At 40.0% G+C, this 15,564-nt stretch overlaps 1 protein-coding gene across 1 annotated transcript; it reads right to left on the reverse strand.

The window, feature by feature from the left end:
• Positions 1–338: 338 nt before the first annotated feature.
• On the reverse strand, positions 339–13,926 carry LOC118369248 (neuroglobin-like). Its single transcript, XM_035753705.2, has 5 exons — positions 13,641–13,926; positions 9,947–10,054; positions 8,998–9,118; positions 8,816–8,896; positions 339–4,687 (listed from the first exon to the last, which is right to left on the reverse strand). The coding sequence occupies exons 1-5, from the start codon at positions 13,799–13,801 to the stop codon at positions 4,568–4,570; spliced, it is 591 nt and encodes a 196-aa protein (XP_035609598.1). The 5' UTR covers positions 13,802–13,926; the 3' UTR covers positions 339–4,567.
• Between the last annotated feature and the right edge of the window lie 1,638 nt (positions 13,927–15,564).

Below are 15,564 nucleotides of genomic sequence, written 5' to 3' on the forward strand. Positions count from 1 at the left end.
AGGATGTAATTTGCCATGTGATGGAAGATTGAGTGAAGGGAAAAGTATTTAGAAACTTATAATATAGTATATTTACTGGTGGCTGATTGGCATATTTGATTTATGGATACAGAGAGAACCTTGTACTTGATAAATGTAGTTTTTAATCAACAGGCTTGGTTTTCCTTACTGGGTGTAAACCTAACCATGATAATTATCATTAAGGATTATAATGACTTTCCAGTGAATGACACACAGCTGCAGCTTTTAACACATGTCAGATGAATGATGTCATCGTTTATCACAATGTCATTGAGGAATACAAATTGTTACTGTAAAATGAGATATAAAGTGCTTTGTTGGAATAAATATCAATCTGGCAGCGATTTGTTGAAATAAGGAATACGCCGTTTAACTTTACATTGTAGGCTGATAACACAAGCTACAGTTGAAGTTGGAAGTTTACATACACCTTAGCCAAATACATTTAAACTCATTTTTTCACAGTTCCTGACATTTAATCCTAGTAAAGATTCCCTGTCTTAGGTCAGTTAGGATGACGACTTTATTTTAAGAATGTGAAATGTCAGAATAATAATAGAGAATTATTTATTTCAGCTTTTATTTCTTTCACGACATTCCCAGTGGGTCAGAAGTTTACAATTAGTATTTGGTAGCATTGCCTTTAACTTCTTATGGCTGGGGGGCGGTATTGAGTAGCTTGGATGAATAAGTTGCCCAAACTAAACGGCCTGCTCCTCAGTCTCGCTAATATATGCTTATTAGTATTGGATAGAAAACAAGTTTCCAAAACTGTCAAAATATTGTTTGTGAGTATAACAGAACTGATATTGCAGGTGAAACTCTGATGAAAATCTAACCAGGAATCGGCTTCTATTTTGAAAACTCCATGCTCCACAGCCTGCCTTTGCTCCATTTAAAAGGATATCAACCAGATTCCTTTTCCAATCGCTTCCTCAAGGTGTCAACAGTCTTTAGACATAGTTTCAGGCTTTTATTTTGAAAAATGAGCGAGAAAGATAACATTGCGTCATTGTATGGCCGGGTGCCAGCTGTGTTTTGTATGCGTAACAGAGTTTGTGCAGCCATTGCCTTTCCCACTCTGACTGAAAAAGACTGTTGCGGTTGATATATTATCGATTATATATTTAAAAAACAAAGTTTAAACATGTTTCTGTGGACATTACGGTTACTATTTGGAATTTGTCTGCTTTGGAATTTGTCTGCATTGTCGTGACCACTCTTTCCTGTGGATTTCTGAACATAACGCACCAAACAAACGGAGGTATTTTGGATATAAAAATAATCTTTATGGAGCAAAAGGAACATTTATTGTGTAACTGGCAGTCTCGTGAGTGAAAACATCCGAAGATCATCATAAGTAAACTATTAATTTGATTGCTTTTCTGATTTTCGTGACCAAGCTACTTGATGCTAGGTGTACATAATGTTTTGTTGAGCGATCGATAAACTTACACAAACACTTGGATTGCTTTCGCTGTAAAGCATATTTTCAAAATCTGACATGACAGGTAGATTAACAAAAGGCTAAGCTGTGTTTTGCTACATTGTACTTGTGATTTCATGAATATAAATATTTTTAGTAATATTATTTGAATGTGGCGCTATGCAATTCAGCGGTTGTTGATGACAATTATCCCGTTAATGGGAGGGCAGCCATAAAAAGTTACATTGTTTAACTTGGGTCAAACGTTTCAGGTAGCCTTCCACAAGCTTCCCACAATAAGTTGGGTGAATTTTGTCCCATTCCTCCTGGCGCAGCTGGTGTAACTGAGTTAGGTTTGTAGGCCTCCTTGCTCGCACACACTTTTTCAGTTCTGCCCACAACATTTCTATAGAATTGAGATCAGGGCTTTGTGATGGCAACTCCAGTACCTTGACTTTGTTATCCTTAAGCCATTTTGCTACAACTTTGGAAGTATGATTGGGTTCATTGTTCATTTGGAAGACCCATTTGCAACCAAGCTTTAACTACAGTGCCTTGCGAAAGTATTCGCCCCCCTTGAACTTTGCGACCTTTTGACACATTTCAGGATTCAAACATAAAGATATAAAACTGTATTTTTTTGTGAAGAATCAACAACAAGTTGGACACAATCATGAAGTGGAAAGACATTTATTGGATATTTCAAACTTTTTTAACAAATCAAAAACTGAAAAATTGGGCGTGCAAAATTATTCAGCCCCCTTAAGTTAATACTTTGTAGCGCCAACTTTTGCTGCGATTACAGCTGTAAGTCACTTGGGGTATGTCTCTATCAGTTTTGCACATCGAGAGACAGACATTATTTCCCATTCCTCCTTGCAAAACCGCTCGCTCAGTGAGGATGGATGGAGAGCATTTGTGAACAGCAGTTTTCAGTTCTTTCCACAGATTCTCGATTGGATTCAGGTCTGGACTTTGACTTGGCCATTCTAACACCTGGATATGTTTATTTTTGAACCATTCCATTGTAGATTTTGCTTTATGTTTTGGATCATTGTCTTGTTGGAAGACAAATCTCCGTCCCAGTCTCAGGTCTTTTGCAGACTCTATCAGGTTTTCTTCCAGAATGGTCCTGTATTTGGCTCCGTCCATCTTCCCATCAATTTTAACCATCTTCCCTGTCCCTGCTGAAGAAAAGCAGGCCCAAACCATGATGCTGCCACCACCATGTTTGACAGTGGGAATGGTGTGTTCAGGGTGATGGGCTGTGTTGCTTTTACGCCAAACATAACGTTTTGCATTGTTGCCAAAAAGTTCAATTTTGGTTTCATCTGACCAGAGCACCTTCTTCCACATGTTTGGTGTGTCTCCCAGGTGGCTTGTGGCAAACTTTAAACAACACTTTTTATGGATATCTTTAAGAAATGGCTTTCTTCTTGCCACTCTTCCATAAAGGCTAGATTTGTGCAATATACGACTGATTGTTGTCCTATGGACAGAGTCTCCCACATCAGCTGCAGATCTCTGCAGTTCATCCAGAGTGATCATGGGCCTCTTGGCTGCATCTCTGATCAGTCTTCTCCTTGTATGAGCTGAAAGTTTAGAGGGACGGCCAGGTCTTGGTAGATTTGCAGTGGTCTGATACTCCTTCCATTTCAATATTATCGCTTGCACAGTGCTCCTTGGGATGTTTAAAGCTTGGGAAATCTTTTTGTATCCAAATCCGGCTTTAAAATTCTTCACAACAGTATCTCAGACCTGCCTGGTATGTTCCTTGTTCTTCATGATGCTCTCTGCGCTTTTAACGGACCTCTGAGACTATCACAGTGCAGGTGCATTTATACGGAGACTTGATTACACAAAGGTGTATTGTATTTATCATCATTAGTCATTTAGGTCAACATTGGATCATTCAGAGATCCTCACTGAACTTCTGGAGAGAGTTTGCTGCACTGAAAGTAAAGGGGCTGAATAATTTTGCACGCCCAATTTTTCAGTTTTTGATTTGTTAAAGTTTGAAATATCCAATAAATGTCGTTCCACTTCATGATTGTGTCCCACTTGTTGTTGATTCTTCACAAAAAAATACAGTTTTATATCTTTGTTTGAAGCTTGAAATGTGGCAAAAGGTCGCAAAGTTCAAGGGGGCCGAATACTTTCGCAAGGCACTGTATATCCACATAATTGTCCTACCTCATGATGCCATCTATTTTGTGAAGTGCACCAGTCCCTCCTGCAGCAAAGCACCCCCACAACATGATGCTGCCACCATCGTGGGTCATGGTTGGGATGGTGTTCTTTGGCTTGCAAGCCTCCCCCTTTTCCCTCCAAACATAAAGATGGTCATTATGGCCAAACAGTTCTAGTTTTGTTTCATCAGACCAGAGGACAGTTCTCCAAAAAGTACGATCTTTGTCTCCATGTGCAGTTTTAAATCGTAGTCTGGCTTTTTTTACGGCGGTTTTGGAGCAGTGACTTCTTCCTTGCTGAGCCGGCTTTTCAGGTTATGTCGATATAGGACTCGTTTTTACTGTGGATATAGATACTTTGTACCGGTTTCCTGCAGCATCACAAGGTCCTTTGCTGGTGTTCTGGGATTGATTTGCACTTTTCGCACCAAAGTACGTTCATCTCTAGGAGACAGAACGCATCTCCTGCCTGAGCGGTATGACGGCTGAGTGGTCCCATGGTGTGTATACTTGTGTACTATTGTTTGTACAGATGAACATGGTACCTTTAGGCATTGGACCAGACTTGTGGAGGTCTACAATTTTCCAAGCTGTTTAAAGGCACAGTCAACTTAGTGTATGTAAACTTCTGACCCACTGGAATTGCGATACAGTGAAATAATCTGTAGATTATTGTTGGAAAAATTACTTGTCATGCACAAAGTAGATGTCCTAACCGACTTGCCAAAACTCTAGTTTGTTAACAAGGAATTTGTGGAGTGGTTGAAAAACTACTCCAACCTAAGTGTATATAAACTTCCAACTTCAACTGTATGTAGAAAATGAATACTGTAAGCGATAAATACACTATATACACAGCTAAAAGCCACGTGCCACATTTTTGTGCTATGCTCAACAGTCTCTGGGTGGAGGCCAGCCATAGCCAGGTCTCTCATCTGGGTGTGTTCCTCTTCTCTGGCCTTTCCTTGCAGGATGCTGCCTCATGGTGATGTCTGCTTGTCTCCTCCTGGTAGCCCTGCTTCATAAGCCTGCTCAGGTACAGGAACAGGGTCTGGTTCACAAACACACAAGGAATTATGAGGATACCTGTAATAATGTAGAATTCGATTCAAGGTGTCTGAATGCAGGGTTCCCCCAACTGGTGAGTTTATTAATTTTGGAAATCTGTTCCAAAGTATTCCCACCCTTATACAGTGCCTTCAGAAAGTAGTCATACCACCCTTTGACTTTTCCCATATTTTGTTGTGTTACAGCCTGATTTTAAAAATGGATTAAATTGAGATGTTTTTGTCAATGGCCTACAATACCCCATAATTAAAAAGCTGAAATGTCTTGAGTCAATAAGTATTCCATCCCTTTGATATGGCAAGTTCAGGAGTAAAAATGTGCTTAATTAACAAGTCACAAGTTGCAAGGACTGACTGTGTGCAACAAAAGTGTTTACAAATATTTTTTCATGACTACCTCATCGTTGTACCCCACACATAATTATCTGTAAGGTCCCTCAGTCGAGCACTGGATTTGAACCACAAAGACCAGGGAAGTTTTCCAATGCCTTGCAAAGAAGGGATGCCTATTGGTAGATGGGTAAAATAAAAAAAGATGGTGGAGTTATTAATTACACTTTGGATGGTGTATCAATACAGCCAGTCACTACAAAGATACAGGCGTCCTTCCTAACTCCGTTTCCAGAGAGGAAGGAAACAGGTCAGGGATTTCACCATGAGGCTAATGGTGACGTTAAAACAGTTAGAGTTTAATGGCTGTGATAGGAGAAAACTGTGGATGGACCAACAACATTGTAGTTACTCCACAATACTAACCTAATTGACAGAATGAAAAGAACGATACCTGTACAGAATAAAAGATTCCAAAACATGCTTCCTGTTCTCAACAAGGCCCTAAAGTAATACTGCAAAAAATGGGGCTAAGCAATTCACTTTGTGGCCTGACTACAAAGTGTTGTGTTTGGGGCAAATCCAATCCAATACATTACTCAACATATTTTCAAACATAGTGGTGGCTGCATCGTGCTATGTGTATGCTTGTAATCGTTAAGGACAGAGTTTTTCAGGATAAAAATAAACAATGGAACTAAGCACAGGCAAAATCCTAAAGGAAAACCGGGTTCAGTCTGCTTTCTACCAGACACTGGGAGATGGATTCACCTTTCAGCAAGACAATAACCTAAAATACAAGGCCAAATCTACACTTGAGTTGCTTACCAAGAAGACAGTGAATGTTCCTGAGTGGCCGAGTTACAGTTTTGACTCTAATCTATTTGAAAATCTATGGCAAGATCTGAAAATGGTTGTGTAGCAATGATCAACAACCAATTTGATGGAGCTTGAAGAAATTTGAATGGCAAATGTTGTGCAATCCAGGTGTGGAAAATTCGTAAATACTTACCCAGAAAGACTCACAGCTGTAATCAATGCCATAGGTGCTTCTACAAAGTATTGACACGGGTGTGAATACTTAAGTAAATTCAATATTTCTGTATTTATCTAAAAACACGTTTTCACTTTGTCATTATGGGGTATTGTGTGTAGATGTTTTATTTCTTTAATCCATTTAGAATTTAGGCTGTAACACAACAAAATGTGAAAGAAGTCAAAGGGTATGAATACAGTGCCCTCCACTAATATTGGCACCCTTTGTAAATATGAGCAAAACAGGCTGTAAAAAAAAACATATTTATTGGTTATCCTCTTGGTCTTTCATTCAAAATATTCACAGAAATCAAACTTTCAATTAAAGTAAAATAATTTAAAGAAAAAAAATCATTTCTAACATAAAAAAATATTTTTCTCAAACATATGTATGCCACAATTATTGGCACCCCTTCATTCAGTATTTTGTGCAACCTCCCTTTGCCAAGATAACAGCTCTAAGTCTTCTCCTAAAATGGGTAATGAGGTTGGAGAACACATGGCAAGGGATCTTAGACCATTCCTCCATACAGAATCTCTCCAGATCCTTCAGATTTGAGGTCCAAGCTCGTGGACTCTCCTCTTCAGCTCATCCCACAGGTTTTCTATGGGGTTTAGGTCAGGGGACTGGGATGGCCATGGCAAAACCTTGATTCTGTGGTCAGTGAACCATTTTTGTGTTGATTTTGAAGTGTGCTTTGGTTCATTGTCCTGCTGGAAGATCCAATGAAGGCCCAGTTAAAGCTTCCTAGAAGAGGCTTTGATTTAATATCTGCTGATACTTGATGGAGTCCATGATACCATGTCCCCTAACAAGTTGTCCAGGGCCTTTGGAAGAAAAACAGCCAAGAACATCAAAGAACCACCACCATACTTCACAGTGGGTATGAGGTACTTTTCTGCATGGATATCTTTCTGTCTACTCCAAACCCACCCCTGGTGTTTATTTCCAAAAAGCTCTATTTTGGTCTCATCTGACCGTAGAACCCAGTCCCATTGAAAGTTCCAGTAACGTTCCTCCACTGCGTGGGGTCAATAAAGACCAAAAAAAAAAGGTCTGTGGTAAACACAGGCTTATGGAGATCTTGTACATGTTGTTCTATGAGATCATCTTCATTAGCTAACGTCCCTTTTTGTGATTTTTTTAAAGCATTTATGTATTCAAAACAAGCACATAAACTCTTCATAATTCATAAAGGTCATGTTAACTGACTGATATTATCTTCTAGATCAAAACGTATAAGATCTCCTGTGTTAACCTCAGACCTTATTTTTGGCAATTATCCCTAAACCCCATTCTTCCCCATTCATTTATGGCTGAACGAACCTGAAGTAACTCATTTACCCCATAGGAATGGCTGAACGAACCTGAAGTAACTCATTTACCCCATGGGAATGGCTGAACGAACCTGAAGTAACTCATTTACCCCATTAGGAATGGCTGAACGAACCTGAGGTAACTCATTTACCCCATAGGAATGGCTGAACGAACCTGAGGTAACTCATTTACCCCATAGGAATGGCTGAACGAACCTGAGGTAACTCATTTACCCCATAGGAATGGCTGAACGAACCTGAGGTAACTCGTTTACCCCATAGGAATGGCTGACGAACCTGAGGTAACCTGAGGTAACTCGTTTACCCCATAGGAATGGCTGAACAAACCTGAGGTTGGCTGCTGAACAAACCTGAAGGTAACCTGAGGTAACTAACATAGGAATGGTTTTACCCCATAGGAATGGCTGAACAAACCTGAGGTAACTCGTTTACCCCATAGGAATGGCTGAACAAACCTGAGGCGTTTACCCCAAGGAATGGCTGAACAAACCTGTAGGTAACTCGTTTACCCCATAGGAATGGCTGAACAAAAGGTAACTCATTTACCCCTAGAATGGCTGCACCTGAGGTAACTCATTTACCCCATAGGAAGAACAAACCTGAGGTTTACCCCATAGGAATGGCTGGAACCTGAGGTAACTCATTTACCCCATAGGAATGGCTGAACGAACCTGAGAGGAATGGCTGAACGCACCTGAGGTAACTCATTTTCTTTTTTTAGGACTGGTAAGCACTAGGTTGGAGTTAAGGGTAGTTCTCCATAAATCCACTAGAGGCAAGTACAGACAGTTTCAATGGAACAGTTATGATAAAATACAGTGCTTCATTCACTCATTTCATTTAATTTAAAATTAGCCAGGCTAGTTCACTCGGTAAAATTAGCCAGGCTAGTTCACTCGGTAAAATTAGCCATTGTTTTCATGGAGTCATGTAACCCATAAAACTAATTAGAAAACACTGACTATCAACAAAAAAATAACATTATTCACATCGTACACAGTAGCACGCACAGCGCAGTTTTACATTGTACTGAAATGTATATTGTACTTAAGAGTGTATGATATAATACTTTGTTAGTTATGTAAAGCAGGGTTACATTATGTGACAGAGCCATGCACTGGTTTCACAATATGGTCATTTCGGGTTAATTGAAATTGAAATGTTCATGTCAGTCAACCTATCTCATCCACTGGTGATAATTTCCATCTTGACATGAATCATTGGATGTGAATAACTCTGGCACAGCAGAAAGCCAAGGGACCCCTTGGACAATAATAGGTTACACCCATGATTATACCAATTCAACGCATTCTGCTGAACATTTATACTGGGTGAATTCCTAGAAGAGCATGTGATTGACACCCACATATTAAATCACAGGGGGTGCCAAGAAAGACTGAAATCTGTACCTTCCATGCCTCCTCAAGCTCAGGGGTCCATCTCTCTTTGAGAATGGGTTGGACAGCACAGATGAATTCTGCTCCTACATACTGGAAAGAAATCACACCAGAATAGGGATGTATACATGTATCCCCCCAAAAATGCAAACTCTAACTTTGCTTAAAATGCATCGTCAGTGTGTGTGTCTTACGCTGTAGTATTTAGGTGGGGCGTTGTAATGGTAATGGCTCATCCCTAGCTCCACAGCCAGAACATCTAGTCTCTCCAGCTGGTCCAGTCTGGCCACACTTTTCTCAATGAAGGACATTACTCTGAGAGGAAACACAGGCCTGGATATTAGGACCCACAGGCACACCTTGATTATCACCATCATTTGATCATACAGCGGGCACTTAATGTGATCCAATTCATTTAGTCATAGTTTATCCTCTCTTTCAACAATTGTTCTCCGACATTAAACGCTGAAACTGAACATGGTTCCGTTGTTGCCCGTAGGCCTGTATTTTACACCGAAGAGCATGTTAGGGAGAGTTTATGCAGAAAGATAAATATGCACAAGAATAATAAATGGGTGTACTCCCTCTGTGGGCCGGTGAGGACATTTGGCACTAATGCCTGTGCAAGTGATTTGAGGGGCACTTGGCCTTTTCCTGGGAGTATAAGCTCGAAAGGGCCGTGTGGAGATGTAGTGTACATATCCATGTCTGTCTCCTGTAATGCCACTGTAGCCTTCATACCTTTGATTAAGTGGAGTCCTCAGGCTTAATTAGGTTTATTGGCCTTTTGTGGGGAGAAACAGAGGCTCAGCATACCTCAGTGACACAACAGAATGGAGAAAACACACCATTGGGAGCTGCATGTGGAGGATAAGTGTGTTCTTCACTGGCAGCAGACCTGATAATAGCTAGCCAGATCATGATCATCTCATATAGGGACACAAACAGTGTTGACAGATCTTTGAAATAGGAAACTTAATCTCTACAGTATGTCATACATTAGTTTGCTTCAATGTAATCCGTGATGGTACATTGTGAGATATATGTAAAAAAAAATATATATAAAAATACCATTCCCTCTGTGGTACACCAACTGTAGTGTATTGAACTTAAGAGTTGTAGTGTTGTGGTGTGGCGACTGACCGTAGGCCATGTGACCTGAGCTCACGGCTGGTTCGTAACATCTCAAGGTCCTCCACGTCTCGGAACAGAAAGAATACATCCTTGCATTCTGGATGGGTCTCAAATAACCTGTTACCAAGACAACAGACATGAGCCTACAAGAGCCAGCTTCATTAAGCCTGCCTTAACCAAACTGACGTATTCATGCCCACACACAAACATCCCTCCGTCCTCCAAATTCTCCCACTGACTACGTAACAGAGTTCAAGCAAGTAAATCATTCTTAAAAGTCATCCACTGTTTTTTTTTATAATGTAAGTGTTAATATGGTCCTCTAGTTAAGCCATGCCTGTCTCTATCCTTGTCAATATCTTCAAGGTGGCGTTTAAAGTCATCACATCTCATCCACACAGTGATTTTAAGAAAATCTCTGAGATCTGATTGTTCGTTTGATCCCCTTGCAGCTATCAGTCGTGGCTGCTCTCTAACCCTCAGTCCTTGCCTGCTTTGCTCTGGGCCTACTATGGGCTGCAATCACAACATCAACACACTCAGTGCCAGGGGGTGTAAAACCCACTTGTCCGTCTCCTCATAGAGCTGCCTGTATTGAGTTCCCCTGCCCTTTAAGGAGTCATAATTCGGTCCCCAGATGTGGTGATCTGGCCGTAAGAGTTCCCCTGCCCTTTCAGACCCATTCATGTATGGCCTTTCTCATAGACTTTGTCGCTTTCATGAGATGGTTCTATATATTGTTTTTTAAACAAATTTTCTATTTTATTTTATGCATTTTGGGCCTGATTCAGACTTAGTAAATCGTTTCATTTTTTACGCTGCAGTCAAAAACGTGATTTTCCTCTGTTTTATATATATTTCCACACTGAGGTTACTATCAAATTGTGAGAATTATGATCATGTCTGTTTAGTGTTAGAGCTGTTTGAAATGACCACCGGAAATTGTTGCCTGTTTTGATGGGCTGGAGTTTTGGTCTGTCTGGTGACATCACCATGTGGTAGCTTATTTAATAGAGCAATAAGAAAGAAAGTTCCAAACTTCTCTGCTAATGACAGATAGTTTTCAGTTTCCCCTTCCCCACTCGGACCACTCCCAGAAAGTCCTATAAAAAGTCTTGCTTGAGAAATTAAATATAAATTTTTGTTTATTTTTGACTATTTTAATTGAAAACAATCACAGTAAGGTACTTAATTGTTACCCAGAAATGATTTTATATTGAGATAAAAATGGCTTCAGAGATTTAACTCATGTTGCAATACTATCAGTGAGCATTTCCAGCAGAGGTGTCTACCTTAAATATAGTCACGAAATCAGTAAACCCTGCTGTGAGTTCCATTAAAGTTCTGTAGGATCTAAAGGAACCATGCATGAATTACTTGGCTTTATAATGCTAATTATGTTCATAGTAATCAACCAATCATCTCATCTTTTTTGTGTTTTCCCTCATCCCTCTAGTCAGTCATTTTATGAAGTGAGGTATAAGAGCTTTGCACATACACTTTGATTTGCACCTTTTGCTGCCTCTGTGTGTGAGGGAGATAACCTTATTTAACACTCAGAGTTGTATCTCAGTCCATTGCTACTGTCAGAAACACAAGGCCCTTGAAATAAATGAATAGGAGCAGAGAAGAGGTGTGTGGGGTGATTTCAAAATAGGTCTCTCTGAATGGTGGCTATGTTCTTGCATTAAAAATGAATGTTTTTTTTAATGCATTTTGGCTGACAATAAACCTTGTACTATAAGTGATACGTCTCAGGGGACTTAAGTTGACACATGAATGATATGGAATTATGCCACAATTACTAGAACCGTTAAAGAACAACAGTGAATGACAAAGTATGAACAGGGAAGCAAAGTAATACATGCTGAAGAAAAAAACATTTTCTGGACATATGCTGCACTGAATGCAGACCTGAATAAATTGTGAAATGGATGTCAAGATAAGTGGATTTCGAGATGAGTCCTATTCCGGGCAAAGCTGTTAGAGGACATATTCTTTACTGTGAATGTCATTCTCACTTTATAGGCACAATGTAATTCATACCACACCTCGCTGATGTGAGAGCACAGGGGAAATGACCCTGGTCTCGTTTTCTCCCACACACAGAAAACCACGGTTCAAGAGCTCGACACTTTGATCTGCAGTGTATTCCCTGTACTTGAGGGGTTTGAAGTGGAAGTGGAATTCTAATTCCTGCTCTCTCATATGCAGTAGGTATTTCAAAGGCTCGCCTTTGATAGAAGAGTTTACATTTCCTCACATAGCATACACACAGCATGGTCTGTACAGTCCATCAATCACATTTCCACTGTCAGCTTATAGAAAATACATTCCCTGGTGAGACACTCTTGGTCTCGTAGTACACAGAGCAGAGGAGGGCAACAAGGTGGAGTCTTCACAGTGCTGCTGGTCTAATTGAATGTGCATGCTGTTAACCTGAGGACAGCCTTGCTGATAACCCAAGGTCAGCCTTTGTTTCTAGGGGCCTTGAAGTGACCTTAAACCAAGGAAGGTCCCAGTGGTCCCAGGCCAACACGCTAAGGTCAATCTCTTCAACTCTCTGGATCTCCTCCAGGCCAGGGACACATTGCCCTGATTGGGCTTGAAGCCATCTGCTGTGCTGAGCCTGGTGGTCTCTCTCTCCATCTCTCTCCACTAACAGCCATAATGTCTGACTACATTAGCACCAAACTAGGAATGCATTGTGCACTCAATATTCATGTTTTTTTTCTCTGTCTGTGAGCTATTACATTTCAAAGGCTGGCCATTGTGCTCGATGCAATGTATTTTCTTTGCTGTGAATGTCTTTGTTTGTCAGTAGATGGGAAGAGGACTGGTGCTGTATATTTGTTATGCAACATTGAGATGTAATGTTGGATGATGGGAGGGAGGGAGGCAACACCCTCCAACCCCTTCATGAAAGTCTCCAAGCCCCAAGGCAGAAGGATGTGGCAGAGGTTAAAGAATATGACTATGTACAGTTGCTTGCTTGTGAGCAGAGGTTAGGCACAATGTCACAGTCACATTCAATCATTGAGCCTCCTCTCTGTTGTGGACCAAATAATGTATCTCCCTAAAATGCCTTGAGAGCTTTTTGGCAGCACAAGGAGTGACAATTTTATTAGGATGATGGGGCTTAATTCTCATACAATATAGCAATTATAATGTGTTGATCCTACATTTTGATCCTACTGTTTCCACAAAGTCATATGTATTGCAGCTATAATTAATACACATAGACAAATAACTACTGTGTAATAACAGTTTGAGTAATGTGAAGTTGGTATATTCTTTCATTTATAGTCATGTATAGGCCTGAGGGCACACAGATAGTGTGTTATGAATGTATTTATTGTCATGTTTTTAATTTCGTATAACTGCCTTAATTTTGCTGGACACAATGTGGAGTAGCTGTAATGGGGATCCATATTAAATACAAATACGTCAAATGTTAAAAAACGTAGCATTAGTCACTTACAGTATCACGCAGTCCCTGCGGTCAAACTGTCTTTGTTCTAGCCAATTTATTCAATCATTTCTGGAATGTATTTATCTCTGTTATTTGAAGTTGAGAGCAATAGTGTTGAAGAGTTTTGCCTTTCTATGTGCGAGATGTGTATTATGAAAATGTTCAGTCTGATAAAGCGAATATCTAACTTGCTTACAAATAACTAAAACAAAACTATTCAAAACATCTCACCTGACGAACATAATAATTCCAACTTTCGCAATGTCCTCCTGGATAACTTTCCAGGACTCCTTGATCATCTGGATTTGCTTCTCGTTGAGATGCGCAACATCTTCTTCCGTTTTTGTCTCTCCAAGTGTTTTCGGTGCCAGTCCTGATATTGCGCAGCCCATTCTTCTTGCTACAGTACAATTAACTTAAATGTAGGTAACCTACTTTAGTAATAACACAACAGACGCAAAAATAACCGAATTACTGCCGAGAGAAAGGTCTGCTCCCCTGGCATATGGTTCACGTATACTCCTCTTGCGCGTATGGCTGTAAATCTAGGCTACACCAGAGGTTCCCAAAATGTTCCGTTCCGGGGACCACCAAATCGCTATCAAAAGATCCGGGATTCGTGTATTCCTTTTTTTTTACATAAAATATCTTAGCAGTTAATTGTTTTTAAATGAATGTAACACAGGCTATTTTTATTATTATAAACAATTTTGATTGTGAAAAGTAAAATACAATTTCTTATAATAACATTAATAATCCCAACTGTTATTAGAATTCACGTATTTATTATAAAACATCTAAAATAGTCACAGACGACCTACAATACCCCGGAACACAGATTGGAAACAACTGGGCTACACCATCCAGCATGAATGGGATTCAGTGATATCCAGAGCGCAGGAGTGCTTCGTAATAAGAGTTCATTTTCTGTCATCTTGAGGGGAGGGGTAAAAAAAATTCCCATAACTACTGCCAAAAGCACAACGATGAATACTGTAGTAGTCTATGCATTTTATGTATGTATTTTATAGGCTTCATATGGGTAAATATGACCATGGTTTATAATATTTCTATCATATTTCCAGGGGCGTTTCCAAGATTTGAAGACATTAGAAGCTTAGCCCAATTTGGTAGTAGAGGTGTATGGGGGAATCCTCCCCCGGAGAAGAACAATTTAATTTCAGCAGCTACATGCATTAATCTGGTGTACTTTGAGATGAACATTGAGAGATTAGAGCACTAAGAATTCTGTAAAGAAAACTATAAAATAACATTCATTAATGTGGATGAACAATGCCTTTAAAATAGGACTTGAAGAAAGACTTGCAGGGGGGTATGTTTCCCAAGTGCAGGGGGTTTGAAAATGTTAACTATAACCATTAATTTCTCCAAGGTGCCCCACCTTGAATACAAATCTAAAGGTGGTTGAGGCTGACACTTGTTGCTGACACTTGTCATCCCATTGTATTTTTGGTTTTGGAGTTTATTAAAGTTTATTAAACGACTCCATTGATACCAAGTCCAATTCTCCTGTGCCGGACTTACCTGCCACCGACACACGTTGTTACAGTAGGTATATTTGATTTCAAATACGTACAGTGGCTTGTAAAAGTATTCACTCCCCTTGCCATGTTTCCTATTTTGTTGCCTTACAACCTGGAATTAAAATGTGTTTTTGGGTGGTTTGTATCATTTGTTTTACTCAACATGCCTACCACTTTGAAGAGGCAAAACTACTCCAGCTCCTTCAAGTTGGATGGGTTCCTGCTGGTGTACAGCAATCTTTATTAAGCCATACCACAGATTCTCAATTTGATTGACGTCTGAGCTTCGACTAGGCCATTCCAAGACATTTAAATGTTTCCCCTTAAACTACTCGAGTGTTGATTTAGCAGTATGCTTAGGGTCATTATCCTGCTGGAAGGTGAACCTCTGTCCCAGGCTAAAATCTCTGGAAAATTGAAACAGATTTCCCTCAATAATTTCCCCGTGTTTAGCGCCATCCATCATTCCTTAAATTCTGACCAGTTTCCCAGTCCCTGCCGATGAAAAACATCCCCACAGCATGATGCTGCTCTGGTGTTCTCGGGGTATTGGAAGTGTTGGGTTTGCGCCAGACATAGCATGTTCCTTGATGGCCAAAAAGCTCAATTTT

The sequence above is a fragment of the Oncorhynchus keta genome, chromosome 35 (assembly GCF_023373465.1).
Source record: "Oncorhynchus keta strain PuntledgeMale-10-30-2019 chromosome 35, Oket_V2, whole genome shotgun sequence".
NCBI lineage: Eukaryota > Metazoa > Chordata > Actinopteri > Salmoniformes > Salmonidae > Oncorhynchus > Oncorhynchus keta.

What these genes read in the sequence shown, in the direction of transcription:
- LOC118369248 (XM_035753705.2), bottom strand. Translation starts at nt 13,801, where the DNA reads ATGGGCTGCGCAATATCAGGACTGGCACCGAAAACACTTGGAGAGACA. An exon ending in GGAATTATTATGTTCGTCAG is followed by an intron (nt 10,055 to 13,640) that starts GTGAGATGTTTT and finishes TCTTGGTAACAG; the next exon opens with GTTATTTGAGACCCATCCAG. An exon ending in AGCTTGAGGAGGCATGGAAG is followed by an intron (nt 4,688 to 8,815) that starts GTACAGATTTCA and finishes TTTGTGAACCAG; the next exon opens with ACCCTGTTCCTGTACCTGAG.